General features: G+C 43.3%; 2 protein-coding genes across 22 annotated transcripts in view; both read right to left on the reverse strand.

Moving 5' to 3' along the window:
- The window catches only part of LYPD1 (LY6/PLAUR domain containing 1), a 39,137-nt gene extending 31,428 nt beyond the window's left edge, over positions 1 to 7,709 (reverse strand). The window contains exons 1-3 of one of the 2 annotated variants that reach the window (XM_070581209.1): positions 6,795 to 6,989; positions 6,646 to 6,675; positions 5,172 to 5,309 (exon numbers count right to left, since the gene is read on the reverse strand). In XM_070581209.1, coding sequence (XP_070437310.1) covers positions 5,172 to 5,309; positions 6,646 to 6,675; positions 6,795 to 6,864 — 238 coding nt within the window. In that variant the 5' untranslated portion in view covers positions 6,865 to 6,989. Of the gene's footprint in view, positions 1 to 5,171; positions 5,310 to 6,645 lie in introns of both variants that reach the window. The other variant, XM_008539200.2, reaches the window with a different exon arrangement.
- Positions 7,710 to 8,564: 855 nt separating this feature from the next.
- Positions 8,565 to 20,627, reverse strand: part of NCKAP5 (NCK associated protein 5) — a 917,518-nt gene continuing 905,455 nt past the window's right edge. For all 20 annotated transcript variants that reach the window (XM_070581217.1, XM_070581213.1, XM_070581211.1 and 17 more), the window contains one exon: positions 8,565 to 10,074. In XM_070581217.1, the coding sequence (XP_070437318.1) occupies positions 9,793 to 10,074 (282 nt within the window). In that variant the 3' untranslated portion in view covers positions 8,565 to 9,792. The remainder of the gene's footprint in view (positions 10,075 to 20,627) is intronic.

Raw genomic sequence — 20,627 nt, forward strand, 5'->3', positions numbered from 1 at the left:
CACGGCGTAGACTCTTTTCTTGTGTAATTGATAACGTTATTGAAGTTGACATGGAAACCTTTGTAGCAGGGTTGGTGTTAATATATGAGGCTATCTTTCTTGACATCTGAATCTTTTTTATTTTAAAGTTTTTGAACCTGTTGAAGTCTCCTAGGCAAAGTTAAAATATGGCAACTTTTTGAATTTTGTGTTTTGGTTTATGCTTAGAGCATAGTCCACAGCCTGTCTGATTGATTTGAAATGGATTTGAGGGTAAGAAAGTAAGGACTGCAGTTGGGATGTCTAAAAGGGAGACGACAGAAGAGGACTGGCAAGAGAAGGAAAGATATGGGGCAGACTGGGGACACTGGGAGATTGACAGATATCACTGGTACCCCTAACAAAGCTGTTCTGGATAAGAAATGTTCATGCCTACAGTATAACACAGATTAAGTAATTTACGATCTGAACATTTGCAAAGGACTTAATATTTTAGGAGAACTTGATATTAAGGAGGACTTAATATTTTCGTTTTTTCTTACAAGAATTATATATGTGCATACACAAATATATGCAGGCAAAAATGTAAAAATATACACACATACATAGATATGCTATGCATGGGCATGTGCACATGCACACACCTTCAATAAAAGAATAAAGGTATAAAGGGACTGTGATATAATATTGATTAGCAGAATTGGCCCTTCTTCCTGCCAAGCCCTCCCCAAGGGCAAACTAGAGCCTATTATTTTAAATCTTGGTGAAATTAGGTAGAGCACAGACTTAAGAAAACATAGGCCATGGTGGCACAGCTGTTAAGTGAGCATGTTCCACTTCGGCAGCCCGGGGTTTGCAGGTTTGGATCCCGGGTGTGGACGTGGCACCACTTGGCAAGCCATGCTGTGGCAGGCGTCCCACATATAAAGTAGAGGAAGATGGGCATGGATGTTAGCTCAGGGCTAATCTTCCTCAAAAAAACCAACCAAACAAACAAAAAACAAACAATAACAACAAAAACAGCCCATGGTTAGCTTTCCATTTTTGTCTACTAAGAGTGGATGACTCATTATTTTAAAGACATCAGGTCCTCACTTGCTATTCCTTATTTAACTCATGAGAAAATAAGGCATAAAATTAACCTATCCAAGGCATGATGGAGCCATCCTTGCCCAACTTAATGAGCAACTAACTAATCCAAAAGGAAAATAGCCATTACTTATACAGCCATAATGTAGATGCAACATGGCATATAAATCAGTAATTCTTGTATTGCAGAACAGACAAATAGATTAATGCATGTTGCAAAGGATGGGTGAAGAGATCGATTAGGTTACTGATTCAGACCATGAACTTTCTCTCAATATACTGCATTTAACTTTTAAATAAGGTTTAGGAGAACCTGTAACATTTTGCTCACTGACAGAGCTATATTTTACTAAGGGCAGAAATTGGCTAGTCTATAAAAATTAAATTATACCCCTTTCACTGTATCTAGTCAAGAGGAAAAACTCTAATTACAAGATTGCACTGTCAAACAAATGTTAATTCACATTCTTTATACTCTGGTTTAAAAATTCATACTCGGGGGGGCGCTTCTATTCTGAAATGGAAATCAATATGTGAAATATTTTGTGGAGTGCAGTGATAAGCAAGAGCAAAAAAAACGTCATTGTAAAGAGTGCTGGTAAGTAGGCGCTAACTCATTAAGAGCAGAGCTTTGAGAATAAGTCATTCGTTATGCAAACATTTAAATATCAATTAGTAAGGAAAATGAAAGAAGTGAGACCAAACCTTCCCTTCCCCACAGCCATGCCTTATTACTCCAGAAATGACCGAGGGAAGGAAGGATTAGAGGGAAAGAACCTCAGCATCTGATAGGAACGCCACTCTGGGGTAAGGGAAAGGTTAATTTCAAATGGACTTCCCAACTGAAAATTAAATGTACCTGCCTCAAAATTCCTAACAGCTAAGTTTGCAGACTCAATCCAGAAAGAACTAACTGAGGGCCTGGGCAGATGGCAGCCCTGGTATTTTTGGGAAGGAGAATGCCTTTCATTACTGCTTAATGTCAAACTTACTTGGTTCATTAAAATTTCTTAGTTCATTTAAAACCCTGGTTTTTCTGTACCTGTGAAAAATGCCAGTGCACATAACACTCAAACTTTAAAAATCCTCCTGGTTGGTTCTCGTATTCTTTCAACATCCACTTTGTGGCCTGTCCACTCGACCAGTTCACTAAGCTTGTTAGGTGAATTTGGCAGCTGGGAAAATTGTCTAAGTCTTTAGCATTTTGCCTGGATTATCTTTTCAGGCAAACCTGGCAGCATGTTTTACTATATAACGTGCTGGCCCAGGAAGCAGGTGCCCCTTAGTGACAGTTGGCTGGCGGACTTGGACCAGACATCTAACTTTTCTGGTCCAGTTTTCCTCCTCAATAACACAAAAAAGGTTGGTCTAGATCAGCAGTTCTCGATTTAGAGAACCCCAGAGTCACTCGGGGAGCTTATAAAAGACCCAAGGCCAAGTATACCACAGACTCAGGGAATTGGCTTCTTCAAGGAGAGATGGGGGCAGGCATATGGATTTGAACAAAATTCCCAGGAAGATTCCAATGCACACCCTTAACTAGGAGTCACGGGGCCCTTTCAGCTCTAACACATTAAGATTCTCAGAACAATGTATGTATGTTATTGATCAAATGAAAAAACAATCTGACTTTGATTCCTAATAGTATCATTTAACAGGCATGACTTTCTTTCTCCAGAGTGGAGAAGTGGACCCCACAGTAGAATTAAATGCTGGTGGGTTGTGGCCTGGGGGAAACAAGAGCCTCAAAAGAGGAGTACTAGATTTCATGAGATACTCCACGTAAAAGCTGGGAGGAAAGAGCCTCATGCACAGGGCGTGCAACGAGCCAGCTGTTACTCCTGTGAGGATTGTACTAAATTGTGGCCACTTAACAATCAGAGTGTTAGGTTGGCTCTCCATCCCTGCCAACAAGAGGAGGGTTAAAGTCACTTAAATTGCTTGGTCTTTAACAATTGCATGGCAATGAAAACGGAAGTGCCTTGGAAGCATCAGCGCCCCCCCCCCCCCGCCCCCCGAACGTCCCTCTTTTGATGCAGAAACATGCATTTGTCTGATTTCTATTGGATTCAGGCACAGAACGCCTTTTTTCCACATGCACAGAACTCGAATCCTTTCCCTCATAACTGGTTTTCCCTTTGAGTCCATCAACTGTTTCTGTTTCTCAGACTTCACAATTGAGATTGCCTTATTACTTCTGTGTATGTCCACCCTCTGACCTCTGACATATGGCCAGAGGAACCTGGTTTGGAGACAAGGTGACCACCTTGACGGAGCTAATAGCAACTTCACTCCAGGCACTTACAGACTGTCTGTGCTAAAGGTTCACGAGGATAAGAGGTGTTACATTGCCTGCTCCGTCTTTTTTACAGCGTGGTTTGGGGGAGGAACGAAGCAAGATGGAAATCAGTACTTTGAAAACAGAGCACGTGGTATTCATCTTAGATACACTTTTAAAGAGGAAGAAGTGTCTCTCAGAAAAAGGACACCTCTTCTGCCTGTAATTTGGCCCATATCTTTTTCTCTTGTTGTCCTAACCACATCCCAGGTTATAAGACATAATACCAAGGTAAGCAGTGGCCTAGAGGATTCTGAACAAGTTCCTAATGTGTCCACAGTGCATCCCCATTTTTTTCTGGCTCTAAACTACTGCCTAGAAGAAAGCTGCAAATACTTGAAAGAAACAATCAAGTGTTCAGAGAGATTCTGACTGAAATCACAGCAATCTCTTTGGTAAAAGGGCAGTCAATTTTTGCTCAGGAACACAACACAAGTAGAAGAGAAACAACTTGCCAAAATCATCCCTATCAATACAGGCTAAAGAATCGTCGCTAAGTTTTGCTTTGCTTTTTTAACAGCCCGAATCCCATATGACAAAACAATGCAGGCTGCTTTTCTTGGGACAGGTTATTCTTGAGAGCAATGATGTCTCAGACTTCCCAGAAGAGCGATTTTGGTGGAAAGAATCCACACCTAGGTCGATAAGGACCTAAAAGAACAGCCTTTAAAACCGCACACACATCGCACACATCAGAGCGCAATGACTATGAGCTCTCTGCTCCCCAAAGAACCATGTGGTTAGCAACAACGCATCTCCAGGCCCTTCTCGGAGAAGAAACTACTTTCAGAGGTGCTGGCTTTAAAACTACAGCCCTTGTATTAACTTGCCAGTGGGTTAAAGGGATCACATAACAGTTCTGATCCCCTCACTGGACACTGTGGGCAGCGCAAACTAAAGAGAAGCAGGGCTGTTGTTCATTCAACATCATCACCACATGACGCCATTTCCCATCTTTTCAATATGCTTAAAATGACAGTCTCAGTTTATGGGTCTGGCCTTGGAATGGAAGCTACAGTTCTGCCCATTGCCCCAAAGTTCCAGTTGTATTTTGAGGTGAATTTGATGTCGGATAAAACTATTGGGAAGGACTGGGGACTTCCACCTCAGTGAGGAGACCCTGGTGAGCTGGAGTGAGTGAATGAGGTTTACTCTTATAAGACTGCCTTCTTCCCTTGCATAATGCCCAAGCCATCTCATCAGCCAGCCAGCGGCTAAGCTTGTGGGGCTGGGAACTACAGTCTTTTGAAAGATCTTGGCAATTTGTGCCGGGAATTTGATGCATTAGTTCTAAAATTAAATAAAGATCCTGTAGTGTTCTTCAAAGAAATATGGTGTGGCTCTATGACAAAACACATTTTTCAAGCTCTGACCTCTGGGAACTTCAACTAGCTTCATATTTCAGGCTGACATTGCTCACAGGCTACTGTCTAGTTGCCCAGGCAGAGCTGGTGATCCATATATTTTCCAGCTTCCTGACCAGCATTTAGCAGAGGGAGGTGAGGGGAGTAACTAAAAAGAGGAGAGCCACTAATTTAAATGCACTTCCCCTCCGGAGTCCCTTGGGGAGAAGCCCTGGTAATTAACTCTAATGAGATTAAAGTAACTTGGAACTCTTCATGTTTCCAGCATTGTAAAAGTAAATCTGTGATAACCAGTGTGTGTGCATTAAATCAAAGGCAGTCTCTTTTCCTATAATTTAATGGCCCCTCACTCCCACCCCTGGCCCAGGGTGGAGGGGGAGGGAGGGTTGCCGGGCTCTTACCTGCACTTTGCTCCATCACTTCTTTCTGACACATGTCTTGAACGTTCACCGTGCAATTCACGATGAACTCAGGGGAGGAGCAGTCGTTGTTCAGCTGGAATTCTTCACACTGGTAACACTGGATTTGCAGCGCAAAGCCTGCGGGACAGACGCAGTCGGGTTCAGATCCAGCCTCGGCAGAGACCACCCCGGAAATCACGACCCTCCTCTGCCAGCCGCCGATCCCGACCTCTGGGGTGCTGGGGATCCGCACTCCTGGGTCGCCGAGTAAGGCGGATGTGGCTGAAGCCGACAGGGGGCGGCGCGGGCACCGAGGGTCCTGCGGGATAAAGTGGAATTCTGCCCGAGACCCCTGGACCCAAGCTCCAGAAACAAAGAGCCGGTTCAACACCACACCTGGCCTTTACCCACGGAAGTTGACAGGAGGGGTCTACCACCCCAGAGCGAAGCAGCTCCACAGACGTGCGTCGGCTTCAGTCTACGCCAAAGGATTTGCCTAATTGTTAATTGGTTACTAATTACTTAATTACTATTTTGGCACCATTCGCAATTGCATTCGCAGACGCCTTTTTAGTATAATTTATTTCATTTTTGAAGTCAGCATTCCTGTGCTGTGGCTCCGAGGCTCCCTACGCGACCACCCAGGAGGAAGGACCCGTAGCTAACAGCAGCTGCGCCCCAAGTCCCCGGCCTTTCTCCGGGACGGTTCCCGAGGCAGCCGGGTGAGAAAGGGCGTGTATGCGTATGCGTGTGCGTGTGTGTGTGTGTGTGTGTGTGTGTGTACGCGCGCGCACCCTGGGCCGCGACACCTAAGCCCTTTCTTCCCGGCTTTCAGGCTAACCGTTTGGCTAGGGTCCCCGGTCGGGGTACCAGCTCTGCAGAGCTCGGTAGCGATCCGGTCCCGTACTGGAAAGAAGCAGCGAGACGTTTTTGCACTTCTCATCGCTCCAGGCTGGCTGCTCTGCTTGGATCTACGAGCTCCTGTCTAGACCTAACTCCCTCGGCTCCCGAGCAGATGAACCCCGGACTCGGCGCGCCCCCCTCCCAGCCCCACAACCCAGCCCCGGCGCACCGGGGCCACAGGCTGCCCAGCGCGCCGCTCACCTGTCGGCGGCGCCACTCCCACGGGTTGCTAGAGACGCCTGACAACTTGGCGGGGTTCGGGGGCTATCGCCCCCTCTCCCTTGCCGAGGCCCCAGCACCGCTAGAACCCTCTCTCCTCCTCAGCCTAGCTTCTTCTCCCGACCATGCAACCCGACCATCTGCAGCTCGAGTCCCGCAAATCCTCCCGCTCCTGCCTCTCCTCCTGCAGCGCAGGACTTGGAGACTTTCCCATCTAGCGCCTCCGGGCACCACTCGCCGCCACCAAACTCCCACTGGGCAACCCCTGCGCAGCATGGGTCCCGAGGTGGGCGCCCTGGGGATGAAGGGGTGTGCGCGCCTGGCTGGGCTGCTGGCCTCTTCGTCTTCTTACCTGGAAGCAAGAACAATCCGCAAAAAGTTGCTGCGATGCCGAGGACCCACATCCTCCCGGAGCCGGGAGCGGGCAGGCGCATCAGAGGCGGCGACCGCGGCGGAGGCTTCCGGGGCCGCAGCGGCTGTGGCTGCCGAGGATGCTGGGGCCCGCGCTGCTGCGGCCGAGGTGACCGCCGCCGCCAAGAGGAGCCGCAGGTGCCGCCGGCGGCGCCTGCATCGCCCGCGCCGGGCTCCCGGCTGCGGGTCGCCGCTCCTCTCTCGCGCGCTCCGGGGCAGAGCGCGGCGGCTCCGGAGTTGGCAGCTGAGACTGAACGAACTACCCGCGATTCAGAGCACCCAAAAAAGTCTCGCCTCTTCTCCCCACCTCCCACTCCAGGCACCACGTGACGGCTGCCGAGTTGGGGAGGGGGTGGCGGGCGGGGAAGGCTGGGACTGTCTTTCCACTTCCCCACCCCCTTCCTATCGCCCTCCTCTGCCGCCTCCGCACGTCCCCGGGACAGGGACGCCAGGGAGAGAAAGAAAGTGTAGTTTTCCCTGATCGGGAGGCTGGCGATTGAGGAGGTGTGTGCAGGGCGCAGCAGGTGCCGCGGGGACCTGACGGGTGCTGACTACCGGACTTGCGAGGTGGGGTCGGAAGACTGCATGCCAGCCTGGCCCTCTTCGCGCAGGGGCGCACTCGCCACGTCCTCTGCGCCCCCGGGGCTGGCCGGTTCCCTCGCGGCAGGGTCCAGCCCACCCAGCTGTGGCTGCCGTGCGGCTGACCGCGCGAGCCCAGCGCCAGAGGCGGCTGGCGGGAGGGAGGCGCGCTCCCGTGCGTCTGGCAAAGTTGCACACCTGCAGGCTCCCTAGGTGTCCCGTGCAGCTGCGCCTTCGCTGCCTCCTAGGCGCCCCTCGGTAGCTAGCAGGCTTGGTTTCAGCTGCGGCAGGGTGGGCGGGGTGTGGCGGGGACCCTGCCCTGACTGGCACGCTCTCTCCGGGCAGCCCTCCTTTCGTCTGCCTGCACGCGCCGCTGGAGGCTGCGGTGACACCGCCCTGGCAGCCTAGCCCAGGAGAGGGCCGCCCGGGGACAACCGTCACGAGCTCCCACTAGAAATCAAATTGGGGTGAAGAACGGAGTTGCGCTCCTCTATCCCCTTCCTCCGAAAGGCCGAGCAGCTTCATCCTGCTCTCCTCAAAGCTACGGGTTATCAGTGCAGACTCCCACGTCCTCTCCTGTACCGCGCCTTCCCAGCCCTGGTCTCCGGGCGCTGGCTGTCCCCCCGTCCCCCCGCCCCCCAAGCCCCATTCCTTCTCTCTCGGCCAGGAGACCCACCTTCTGTACTCCTGGGGACGCCATGGTGCTTCGCTTGCTCTGTTCGCCTTCTTCGCTGCCTTGCAGCAGGTGGTACCGGAGCCCGCTTGCCTGCCCGGAGCGCCTTGGTGCTCCCGCCCCCAATCCCGCAAGTTCCCACCCCTGCCCCCCAAATCCCTAGGGATCATCCATTTCTGTGGAAATAGCTTCCTCAGCTTTGCCCCTCTCCTCCCCAGGCAACCTCTTGGAGGAAGCTCTCTCTGGCCCGGGACGCTGATCATTTATTTTCCCATCCTGCCAGCAGAGCAGGTCTGGAAATGAGCTTAAATGACTTTCTTGTCATTCCTCTGCACAGATCGTTCCATGTCTGCCTCTGGCTCCTTCTCTCCCTCTGCCCCCCTCTTCCTTTCATTTCTAGTTGGTTAACCCCTCCGGGAAACTGTAATGCTTTGACCATTACTCACTTGTCTGCAGACTCTGATCTTACAATTGGCTGAATTACTATCTCTGGAGCAAAATGGCCAGTTTATTTATTCCTTAGGGAAATTCATCATTGGAGCATGTGTGAGATTCAACTACCTAACTGGGGCAAAGGGTCCTTGAACAAGTTCTCTTACACTTTCAGAGGCTGCGATTGTGATATGACTTTTATTCAGAGATGAAACAAAAGAATTTTTAAAAGTCTGAAGGACAATGACACCTTACATAATTTTCATTTAGGATAACAAAATTCAAATATAACAAATTGCACAAATTAACCAAATAACACTGATCATACAATACTCTTTAAAGAAACAAGGGTGTACTAAAGTAACGATATAGATCCTAAAAAAAATTTCTATTATGCCTAGTTTACAAGCTCCTGTACAAAAGCAATTATAAATAGTTCACGTCTAGTAAAAATACACATAACCTTTAAAATAGAATTTATCCTTACATATAAACAGACTTTGTAGAAAAAAAAAGATATTAAAAAGTAAGAATTTTCCATAGCACCAACCATTTTATTTTTTAAAAAGTGAACTTTGCAAATAGGAATTTGCTTTCATTTCTAAATTGCCCAGATTTTAATAAAAAGAGCAGGAAGATAAAAATCAACAAATAATGTTGAGAATCATGAGAAGCACTAAGCAGAAGAGGATGTAAGGAAATGTTCAGAGAGAAAACCTGCTATTGAAAAGAGAATTAGGTCACTTCTGATATCCATCCCTTTGGATCAGTGTCACACATCGGTACGCTTTACATTTTTCATTAGAAGCAGAATTACATGTGTTACTAGTAACCAAATCTCTCTGGCAACAATTTTGAAAATGCACTAGAATTTAAGTTTATATTAAATTGAGATTACAAGGAGCCCTTTGGTTTTTTGGCAGGCCCTGTTTTAGCTTTACAGAATGTGCCCACAAATAATTTGTGTATGAGGACAATGAGCTGAACAAAAACTGTAGTTGAAATTTAAAAAAAAATGTAATTACCATCAACTTCTAAGACTTAGTACATCATTTCAAGAGCATGGCACTGATTCAATTTATTGCTGTCTCTTTTTCTTTTGCTACAAATATAATTTCTTTTCCAAAAAGTTTACAACTTCTGTACAAATATTCAAAAAAAAGTGCAAAATTAAGACTTCTGTATCGTGGGTGTGTTTCCTTTTCATCCTCATGAAACACAACAAATGGAGTCTCTCTTTATTGCCTTGGCAGAGAAGGAAGCTCCAGTGGGTGGCCTGCTGTGAATCTGACAGTGTAGGCTCTGGTGTTGCAATAATTTCTTGTTGTCATCTCCGCCTGCCCCCTTCCCCACTCCTGTTTCTTAAGTGCTCCATTTCCAACTCACTAAGGGAAAAAAAGTCCTTTATACATCATTTGAACCCTGACTTGCACAGGAAGAGAAGCTGTCGTATAAAGAATCACTCAAAGATTCCAAATTGTCTACCCCAGGCCTGTCTGAGCTACTCAAAGATGCCTCTTCATTTTTTTCTTTTTCTTCCTTTTGTCCTTCAACCTTGTCCAGAGAGTTCCTCTCTTTTTCTAATAAAATCACAGTATTGCTGTTATATTTATTGAATGACTCCAGGGAAATCTTAGATAATCTATTCTCAGGATCTTCTTTTGTTTCTTCAACTTGTTTCAATTTCTGCAATAAAAAGAGGAAAATATTAGAAACATATTTCTTTGGACAATCAAGTTATTCTATCCAATATTCAATTATTGTCTGTGTAAAGTGCAGTTTAAAGGCATAGAGGGAACCTACAAGTCTTTAACAATCTTCTGGTATAATTAAATGTAATAATAAAGCCAATTTTAGGGATAAATCAAGACTTTAATCATGTTACTGAGATAAATAGGTCCCAATTTGCAAACCAGTTAAGTGCCACTTAATTTCATTTTAAACGGATCCATTTGAAATTTGTTCAGGTAAAGTGCCTTATTTTTCTTAATCAAAGTTTCAAATTCTTCTCTTTTCTTACTAAGTTTTATTAGTCATCCTGTTTCTAAATATGAATAGGGATTGAATTTCAGAAGTTATGGTAATATGCACAAAAACACAAACAAAGGGCATGCAATCCCTTAAATTTCGTTAAATTCAAGCACCTGTTAAACTTCTCAGAAGCATTGTCATGTCCCTTTACGAGTCTTAAGATATTTGAAAGAGATTTCCAGGTCTGTGGGTATAGATTCTAAAAGGCCAAGGGCTTAAAAATCAGAGTAACAAGTCTGCACCTTAGTAACTTCTCCCCTCCAGGAGGTTTTAGTACCAGTTTAAATAGGGATATTTATAGGATGCTATTGGTAGGCTCTAGGACTTTATAAAACACTACAGTCATATTCAATAATTATTGTAGGTAAAGCCTGTAAACATGGATATATTCAGTTGCTCAAGAGGCTCCTAAGGTATGAGGTGAGAGGAAAGACGGAGGCACAGATGCAAAAGCAACAAGTGTGGAGGTGTTAAAGCCGCTAACACATTTTCAACTTCTTTTCCTCTTTCCAGCAAAAATGTCAACTAAACACAAGATAGAAGGAGGGACAGGAGCTTAGAGCTGGTAATAATAGCTCCCATTTATTAAGCATCCACCATGTAAAAGGCACTGTACATATTTTATCCAGAAGCTTTTTCACAAACTTGCAAGTTACACATCCCCATTTTAGAGAAGAGGAAAACAAGGCTCAGAGTGACAGCGTTACTTGCTCAAGGTTGCTCAGCAAGTGACAGAGAACAGGATTTGAATTCCTGTCTGGCTACCTTCCAAGTTGTTGTTTCTACTAAACCATGCTCTTATGTAATAAAGGACATTTTTTTTCATTTTGTCACCCAAATATTCTACTTAACTTGCCAAACCCCCTCTAGTGCTACTTCCAAGGCTGTAATCTTTGCAGTTCTGTTCCCCAATCCACCCCTACATGTTGCAGTGGATGTACAAAGGTGCACAGAGGAAACTGTGTTTTGACCTGGGGAAAAACAGACATAGCCAAAGCCTATAGAGTCTCACATGCTAAATATTTCATAGAAAGAGAAAAGAAAAAGAGAAGTGGACAGCTTCAGTGTCCTCAGAGCCGGCTCAGAGAGTTTCTCTTCTGCTTTGGAAAATGGTGTAATTCTTTGAGAATAGTCGAAAATCATCCTTGAAGTGATGCTTATTTCATTATACTATGAATGCAGGAGCATTACTCATGGAGCTAATTTTCAATCTCAAATGGCTACTTTGAAACCAGAGGCAGGCTGAGGAACAGATTCCTAGGTGATTACAGAAAAGTGGCTCCATAATTGGGAATAACTCCATGCAAGAGCCCCTTTTCATACCATGTCAATTTTTAGGCAGAATTATATAGTAGAATACTAAAAATACATGGAGAGAGTGGAAAATGCTTTGATATACCAAATGTAGGTAAATAAAGAGAATTCAATGCAATTTTCTCTTCACTTGAATATCTTCTCTTTTTCTTCATTCAAGAACCACAAGCATTTTCCTTGCCTATTTCTGGTCAATGTGGAACTCACATTCATTCAATAAATACTTTTCAAGAAGCTACCATGATGCACAGGGGAGGTTTTGGTGCTGAGGATACATGGCTGTATAAAACCGTGTCCTGTAGGGGGCAGTTGAGGCCCTGGAGGTGACAGAGCTGAGCTTGAATGTCAGCTTTGCTCTTTCACTGGCTGTGTGAGTCCCGTAAGCAATCTTCCTCAGGTGTAAAATGGGGACAAGACACACCTTTATTTCAGAATTAATGTGAGTGTTAGAAATAAAACATCTTAAGACCCTGATACATAGTAGTAGGTGCTTAATAAATGGTACTATAAATAAATAATAGTAAGACAGCATTCTTATGGTAGAACAGTGGTTCTCAGTGTTCTCCAGACTGGCAGCATCAGCATCACCTGAGAGGTTGTTAGAAATGCCAATTCTTGAGCCCCACCCAGACTTACATTAGAAACACTGAAGCCCAACAAATGTTTTTAACGAGCTCACCAGGTGATTCTGATACATGCTAAAACTTGCGAACCACTAGTCTAGAAGCACTTGTAGTCTTGGCGGGAAGACAGACAGGTGATAAGTATAATTCCGTGTATTAAGGTAGAGATGAGGAAAGAGTTATTTACCATTAAAACACCCATCGTCTATGGGACACAAATAGTGCATCATGTTTTCTAAACGTTTCATGCTTGTAGCTTTGTTTCTTCAATTAATTATAACAAAGGCCTACATTGGCCAGAGAGGTGATAGAAATGAAGGAATGGCCCATTTTAAGAAAAATCAATGGGCTTTCTCAGTCTTCCTTTTACTTTCAAAGTTTTGATGAGAGGTGGGTACAGAAATAGTTCTTGACTATACGAACAACATCAGTGCAAGAGTGACAATGCGAGCCAGTAGGCATTCAGCCTCAGTACTGGGGAGCAATAGGGAGGGGTGAGGACTGCGGTTAGCTCAAGACCATGTGCCTAGTCTAAAGACGGGAACAGCTACTTAGATCTAGCTTATTGCTGCTGTGCAGAAATTTGGGTCCAGATCTTTCCATTTTAAAGGTGAGGCCATAAATCTAGAAGAATATTTGGTTATATTTAAAATCCTCTGATTTTTAATTATTTGCTTATCTTAAGAAAAAATAAAACAATAATAACAAAAGCCCCCCCATGCATGTCAAGCCACAGTCTTTGCATTGTTTGAACTTGTGAGCTAGAGCTCATGTTTTAGTCTTCTTTTTCATCCTACCAGACTCCCTTCTCCCCCTTCCCCCACCGGCTTTCTCCCTAAAGGCTTAGCCCAGTGCTAAATCATCAGAAGATTCTCAGTGGAGACTTGATGATAGATTCAACTTTCTCTAGCATCAGCAGAGTCTCGACTGTTGGCTTGGGTTTCTTCAGGGGTCCTGCCAGCTAAGAATAAAGGCACCAAAGCAGCTTACTTCCCAATTAGAAGCATTCTGAACCAGCCACAACATTGTCTTGCCAGATCTCAGGTATTTTTAAAATTTTGAAGTTACATAACATTTAAATTAAAAATATTAGAAGGGATTGAGGTCAAACAGTAATCGCTAATGATGTATCTGTCGAGTGGTAACAAAATAGTGCACGTGAGTTTTCAGCAACTGTATGTGAAGGTGCTTTGCAAACTAATCATGGTAATAACAGTTGGCATTTAATTGAATGCCTGTTCTGTGCAGACACCCTGCTAAGCACGTTGAATGGATTATCTGTTTTCACGCTCACATCAATTCTATGGTGTGGGTGTTGTCAGTATGTCCATTTTCAGGCAATTGAGGCTTGAGGAAGTTAAGGAACTTGTTTTAGGTCAGGAAGCAGTACATGGTGAAGTCTAGGTTTGGACCCAGGCAATCTGCCTCCAGAGCTCAAACTCTTAACCTCTATCCTGAAAGAGAACTTTACAAATATCAGCTGATATTATCTTTATGGGGAACATCTGAAATAAGAATTACAGAACAACAATATTGATGATAACAAACCCAATAATGATGAGTGTTTGACAAGGATGGTGTGGGCTCCATAAAACATCCTCATTTCCTTCATATATTGTGCTTCATCAGAATTATGATAAAATTAATATACTACATTTGTCACCTATAGGTGGCAACAGCTGTACAGTTCACTTTTTGGTGGAGCTTTTTGTTGCACTTGGGAATAAAAGTAGGGCTAAACAGGGCAGGCCAGAATATATTTTCAAGTTTAAAATAAATGGCTTTGTATGTTCTCCAAATAGTTTCCTGTCTTTAGTGTAACTGTGGCATTACTAGTGATAATTCAAGCAAGAAGTAGATAGTGACATATTCTCCAGAAATCCCTGGAGAATTATACCCTAACTAATTCAATTCCTTGTCGTCAAACAGTTAATCAATCAACCAAACCAATCTACTATGTGACTGGCTTTGCGTGAATAACCGTGTGGTCTTGATTCTCAGAGCAAGTTTCATAGAAGAGGGGGCTCTTGGAATGATTTTGAAGGTGAATAGGATTGAGATATACAGTAAGTAAGAGGAGGGCATTCCAAGAAATTTCCATTTAATATGCCCCTATTGTACCTGTAGACCATTCTGTAGGCAACTTCAAGTCCAGCAGTTGCCCACAGAGTATTTCTCTTGCCCTATCAGATTTTGTTAGGGACAGAACCATTGTAAAGACAGAGACACAGACATATGCCTATCCCAACGGGTTGTAAGAACCTCAACCAGACGCAGGAAATTATCAGCCTGGTACCTGGGTTATAAATAATAAAAAAACTTTTATTTCCAAAGAGCTTTCTCGTCTATGATCTCACTGTGCTCTTACATCAGTCTGGAAGGTGAGGGAGGTTGTCAGCTGTGCTTTCCATGGGGTATTTATGGAGTCTGTGGCTCACAAAAATTCAAATTCAGGTGAAATTAGACCTAGAAACTTGGCTTTCTGATTTTCAACACAGAAAAGCATACTATTTTTTTCCACAGTCAACAGTAACCACGGAGTAGAGATTCTGCCTAGGCTAATGCGTATCCTGAACACTACGGAGGATAAAATAGAAGGTGATATGGGCCCTTGCCACAAGGAGAAGATAAGGAGAACATATAAGGTGATACAGAAAAATTTGAGTGATAAACTAGAAAAAAAATATGCATGATGAGGTCAACTTCAAAGAGACACTTGTTAAACATGTCCAGCCAGAAACTCCTGCCCAAGTAGAGGAGAAACAAGTAGCAAATTCATGAACTAGTGCAATGGATTAGTGTTCTACGATGAAGGCTACTCTTTTATTGTTTCAAAGAAGTTTCCATCCTTTGATTATATCTTGAAAATATTGGTTAGTATGTCTACTGTAAAATGTCAGAAAGAGATTCAAATCTATTTGTGAAATTCAAACGCAGTATCATTCCTCAGCTGGGCATAATACTTACAAAGAGGACTGAAGCTCTCAGCACAAATTAATGTAATTAGTAACTTTGTCAACATAGTTTCTTCTTTCTCTATTGCTATAGAGATTCACTGCCAAGCAGTTCAAGAAGAAATGTAGTAGGCAAATAATAGCTACATTAACAAAGTGTTTTTACTATGTGTCTGGTTCTGGGTTGAATGCATTGCATGAATTATCTCATTTAATCCTTACAGCCACCCTATGAGATGGCACCATATTCATCCCCATTATACAAATTGGAAAAGACAGAGTAGAGTGGTTTAGATATTACGCACATATACCTTGGCTAATAAGTTAGTAGCTTGACCACAGAACTTGGGATCTTCATCACTATGCACTAGATTAGGTATCTGGAAACCAGGGATCAGTTCCTGGTAATGCGCTAACTAGCCATGTAACCCCTCTGAACCTTAGTTTCTTTAAAGTTTTTTAGAATCTTCCTGCTCTATAAAGCTCTGTGAGTCTAAAATATTCTTAATTGAGTGTCTTCTGGCATCTATTATTGGAATTTGAGGTGGCACAATAAATAACTCTTCCCCACCATAGTTCTGAATGAATTGAGGAATAAGATAAAAGAAAAAGGCTAATGGGAGGCTAAAATATCAGCTTTCTTACTGAGAAAGCTTATACTGGAGACTGAGGTTTCTATGTGCAAAGAAGTGGGTTTCCTAACGCTGGTCCTAGAAATAGACAGGCTTAGTAACTGGAAGCCCTGGCCTGGGCAGCACGCGTCTTCCCATAAAACCTACAGTATGAAGGAACAGAACTGAGTGTGCTTCTCACAGCCAGCTTGACTCCAGGGAGAAGGTGGAAAGAGCAGGAGGTGGGCCTAAGCATTCCCTCCGCCCCTCCTAATTTGCTAATTAAACAGCCAGTCCTCTCTCTCTCCTAAGGAGAAGTGAATGAGGGGCGCCCAGAGGTGCTGGCAGTGTTATCCCAGGGAGTCCCCTCCACCTGGAAAGAAACATCCTAAATTAGGAAGAAGTGTCATCACCATGTCCCCTATCACCGCCTAACATTCCTCACTACGTGCAATGATGCAGATTTTAACTAGACAGTCATATATGCATTAGGGCCAAGAAGAGGCAGGAAGCAAAAATTGAAAAAACCCCAAATTTATGAATGCTTTGCCACTTAGTTGTAATTAAGAAAAAAAAAAGAAGATGAGGGAAAATTCAGAGACCACACTGAGTTAAGTTGGGCAGGGAAACCTCTCCATGGGTGAAGAAACAGGAGTGCAGTGATTTAACAGATGTGAAAGACAGGAATGCTTCCATCTGGAAGCAGATCAATCAGATAGAGGAAACAGCCTGGCTAATCCTGGGCTTTGGGTTAAAGTCGAAGGTGTGATTTCTCCCATCCCTTTTCTGATCAGCAAGTCTTGGGCACTGGAAAGATAGATTCAGGGCAGACTTATGTGTTATGCTCTTGTGGTAGGGATGGGGAGGGCGTATTTTAATCCAGGGTCTCTTAGTTGAAGATTTGTACACATTGCAAAGTCTACATTAAGCGATATTTGCTGGGGGGCAGGCCAACCTCAAGGGAAAAGACACAGATGAAGTCATTTCTCTTTTCTCAGAGGCACCAGTTAATCTCTTCATTAATGCCACCTCTTCCTGTATTCCTGGCAGAACTCCTTTCTGACTGAGACATAGAAAATAGATGGCTTGGCCTTTGGTGAGCACTAGAGACCCTCCGGACTTTTCTGGAGAGTTGTGGTGTTAACCCTGTTAACCCGGTCAAATTCCGACTTGGATAATTACTTCCTCCTGGTGCTCAGTTCCCTGTATCACCTCAACTGGTCACATTACTCTTCACTTGCCCTTCTGAAAAATTAATGTGACGTATTGGTAATAGAGAACCACTCTCTCCATCCAACCACACACCGGGAGATGCGATTCGGCACTTGGGGGCACTCTGTTTCCTTACTGGGGTCCTGAAGATTCTTAAGTACCTCCAGGGCAAACTGGTTTTATTAGGAGAAGGAGTAATTTTCAGCTGAGATGTGCGTTTATGACTATATTATTAACTATATTGCTGTCCTTTACTTTCATCACTGACTTTCAATGACCTCTTCTGGAACTCCTGAACCCACAGGGGAAAAAAATGAGCTTACTTTTTGGAAAAAAACAGAAAAAATCAAGCAGAGAGAAGGCTAGTAGGAAGTTTAGGGTTGCTAGAAAATAATGCACCTCGTAGAAAGGAAAGGGATTCTGCTTGCAGATAACGAAGGGCCACAAAGGACATTTAAAGACTAGATCAAAAGGATAGAAGGAAACAGAAGTCATTTTATCAAAGATACAGGAAATGTTCCTATATATGGAAAATGGGGGAAGATGTGGGGTCAAGTCCCTCTGTAGGAAGAGAAAAAAGAAACACAAAGAAAATCACAAACTTTGTTTATGGCAGAGAAAGGCATTTGGGAAGAGGAAAGGCATGTAATTATAAGTTTGGGTAAAATTGTTATATGAACGTGCAAAGGACATGTTTGGGATTTCTGCAAAGTCTAATGTTAGTGCCATCACTTGAAATGCCCATCTGAAAACTTGCATTTTTGGATTTTCGTTTTCAGGTGGAGGATGGATCCACACATCTAATTTAAAATGTACGTAGATCACATTAAGTAATGCATCAGATTTAATCAATATTGGTCAGTTTCTCCAAAAGTGAAATCTAACGTTTTATAGCAACTTAGAATTGGGAAAACAAGCCAGCTCATTGATATTAGCTTGTATAATTAGCATGACTAAATGGTACGAGCTCATCTGTGTTGTTAGATTCCTTTCTTTTACTCCAGCACAATAATATTAACTAAAATTTTTATTCAGGAATGAGAATTGAGCAGGTTCTGGGCTGGGAGATTCTAAATCGGTTCATTTTAGTGTCAGGTTAATGATTCCAGCTGATGTGAGCGAGGGCATCAAGCTTTTCTGCCTTTAATTTATAGGTGCCATTATGGATAAAAATAGACACATATATATGCTACTTGCTTGACTTAAAAGATTGACAAGACTTTTTTCCTTTCCATCATTCATGCCTTAAACATGATACCTATCTGTCCAGCAAGCTGGGCCATGTCTGGCTTAGATGTCACTGTGTTTGTAGCATAAAGAGCCCATGAAATTTGTCAGAGGAAAACATAGCACGAAGGAACCATCTGTGTATTCTAGCATGATATAACTATGTTTTCACTTCGGAGTGATAGATTTTTTACTGACTTTACAAGAAAAAAATGCACTTTTTAGGGGGATCAGATGACTGTAAAAAAGATTACACTATTTTTTTTCATGAAGGTTCTCCTTCCAGAGGAACAGCTCCAATATCATCATAATGGTGGACATCATAAAAGTGTACACGAACACGCTCAGTTTTTATTGTGAAGTGTGCTGTCAGTGCCAAAGCCAGGGAGAAACATTCTGTGTTACTCAATAACCTATAAATAATTAGGCAACCTGCAATTACTTCTAACAGAATTTGGTAGACCACTTAGGATCCACAGTGCACCATGGCACCCAATCTATTAGGCACTTTACAATAGCCATGGAATCAAATGGGACTGCAAGCTAAGGTTCATCCAAGAACACACTGACATTTGTGGATGTGAAGAATGTTCACTCTACTCATGTTTAGGCTATTCATCTCCTAATGCAATTCATGTTTCAGCGGTAGGACTGGTCAGCCTTTGCTTCGGATAAAGTCATTTTCCAAGGATATTTGACATATTGAATCCAAAAGCCAGGGCAACTCAGAATTGGCACCAATTTATTGATCCCTGTTCTAAAGAGAAGATCCCTTGGTGGGAATTGTTCCAAAGATTTAGAGACACTAAGCTTTACATTCTGCACTGCATTCTAGTTTACAGTGGCAATAGTAAGATACTCTTATTCCTCCTTACCCAGTAAGCACCCGGGGTCCTAGAATGGAAGGATGGGCTAGTTGGGAGAATGTCAGTGGGAATCACTTTCATTCTGGATTCCATTCCTTGCTCTGCCACAATATGACAGCAACAATCATTACTTCAACTCTGTAGCCGGATTTTAATGAATATTTAAATAGAGATTATTCTGCTTCTGCCACATCACTTATTTATTCAACAGATATTTATTGAGCACCTATTATGTACTAGATAGTATTCTAGACACTGGAGATACAGTGGTATATGAGACAAAGCTTCTCCTCACATGCAATGTGCATATTAAGGATTCTTTAATATGTCAATATAGATCAAAGCTTCAGATATATTAGGAGATGAATCCCTGAGAACTGAATTAGAATAGTCTATCCAGCCTGATGCTTGGCCTGACAACAACATCTTGAACACAAATATCCTGTCAAACTCAAAGTTGTTGATATGCCAATCCTATTTTCAAAATAACTCTCTAAACGTGCATAGCTTCTTTTGATCTTCTCCATCTTTAGTCTGTAACATCATTATGGCAAATGTTTTTCATAGGTTAACTAATTACTGTTTACATTCACCTTTCTTAACCTTTTGGGGCCTACTTATCTCTTAAATTCAACATGCTTAAATTGGAATTTCTTCTCTTTTCTCTAATTCCATATTGTTGTCAACAGTAAACAAGTTTTATAACTTGATCCTTTCTTTAGAAATTAAGAGCTACTGCTTCTATATCTATAATGGTTTATCCACAAGGATCTCTCTCTCTATGAATTCCTGGCCTAAATGGCCAAATTATCCATTTGACCCTGAACTTATATCCAATCTATCTTATAGGCACTTTTCGGATCAATGTCCCACTTCTCAATTAGATTACACACTTCTTGAGACCATGGACTAGATTTTATTCTACTTTCCTTCTCAGTTCTGACACTATGTCTTCTATCTTCTGGAGTTGATATTCATTGCGTATCGATAAATGTAGTCACTATTAGATCTATCTTCACTACATCATTTCCTCTGGAGCTCATGGACTTGACTGACTTTTTTATAATGTCTGCTTTTCCATGATGAAGAGACACATAAAATAAGACCATTTCAGTCTTTCGCCTAACTTGCAGTAGCATAGCTCAACCCCTAGACATGCTAGCAGCAGCATGGTCTCTCTGATTCCAGGTTAGCATCAAGAACAAGGGCGACTCTTAGATTAACAGATGTCTACTGTTTACTTCTGCAAAGCCATTTCCTCTTTCTGTCAAGAGCAGGGACATGTGCATTCATATCCTATGGCCATCCTGTTCGGACAGCTCTGCTCTGAGTCATCTGGGACTTTCTTCTGCACCTCCAGGTGGGCTAGGCCAGGCTTGAGAGAGGGAGAAGCTGCCATCG

This window comes from Equus przewalskii, chromosome 17 (genome assembly GCF_037783145.1).
Source record: "Equus przewalskii isolate Varuska chromosome 17, EquPr2, whole genome shotgun sequence".
Lineage (NCBI taxonomy): Eukaryota > Metazoa > Chordata > Mammalia > Perissodactyla > Equidae > Equus > Equus przewalskii.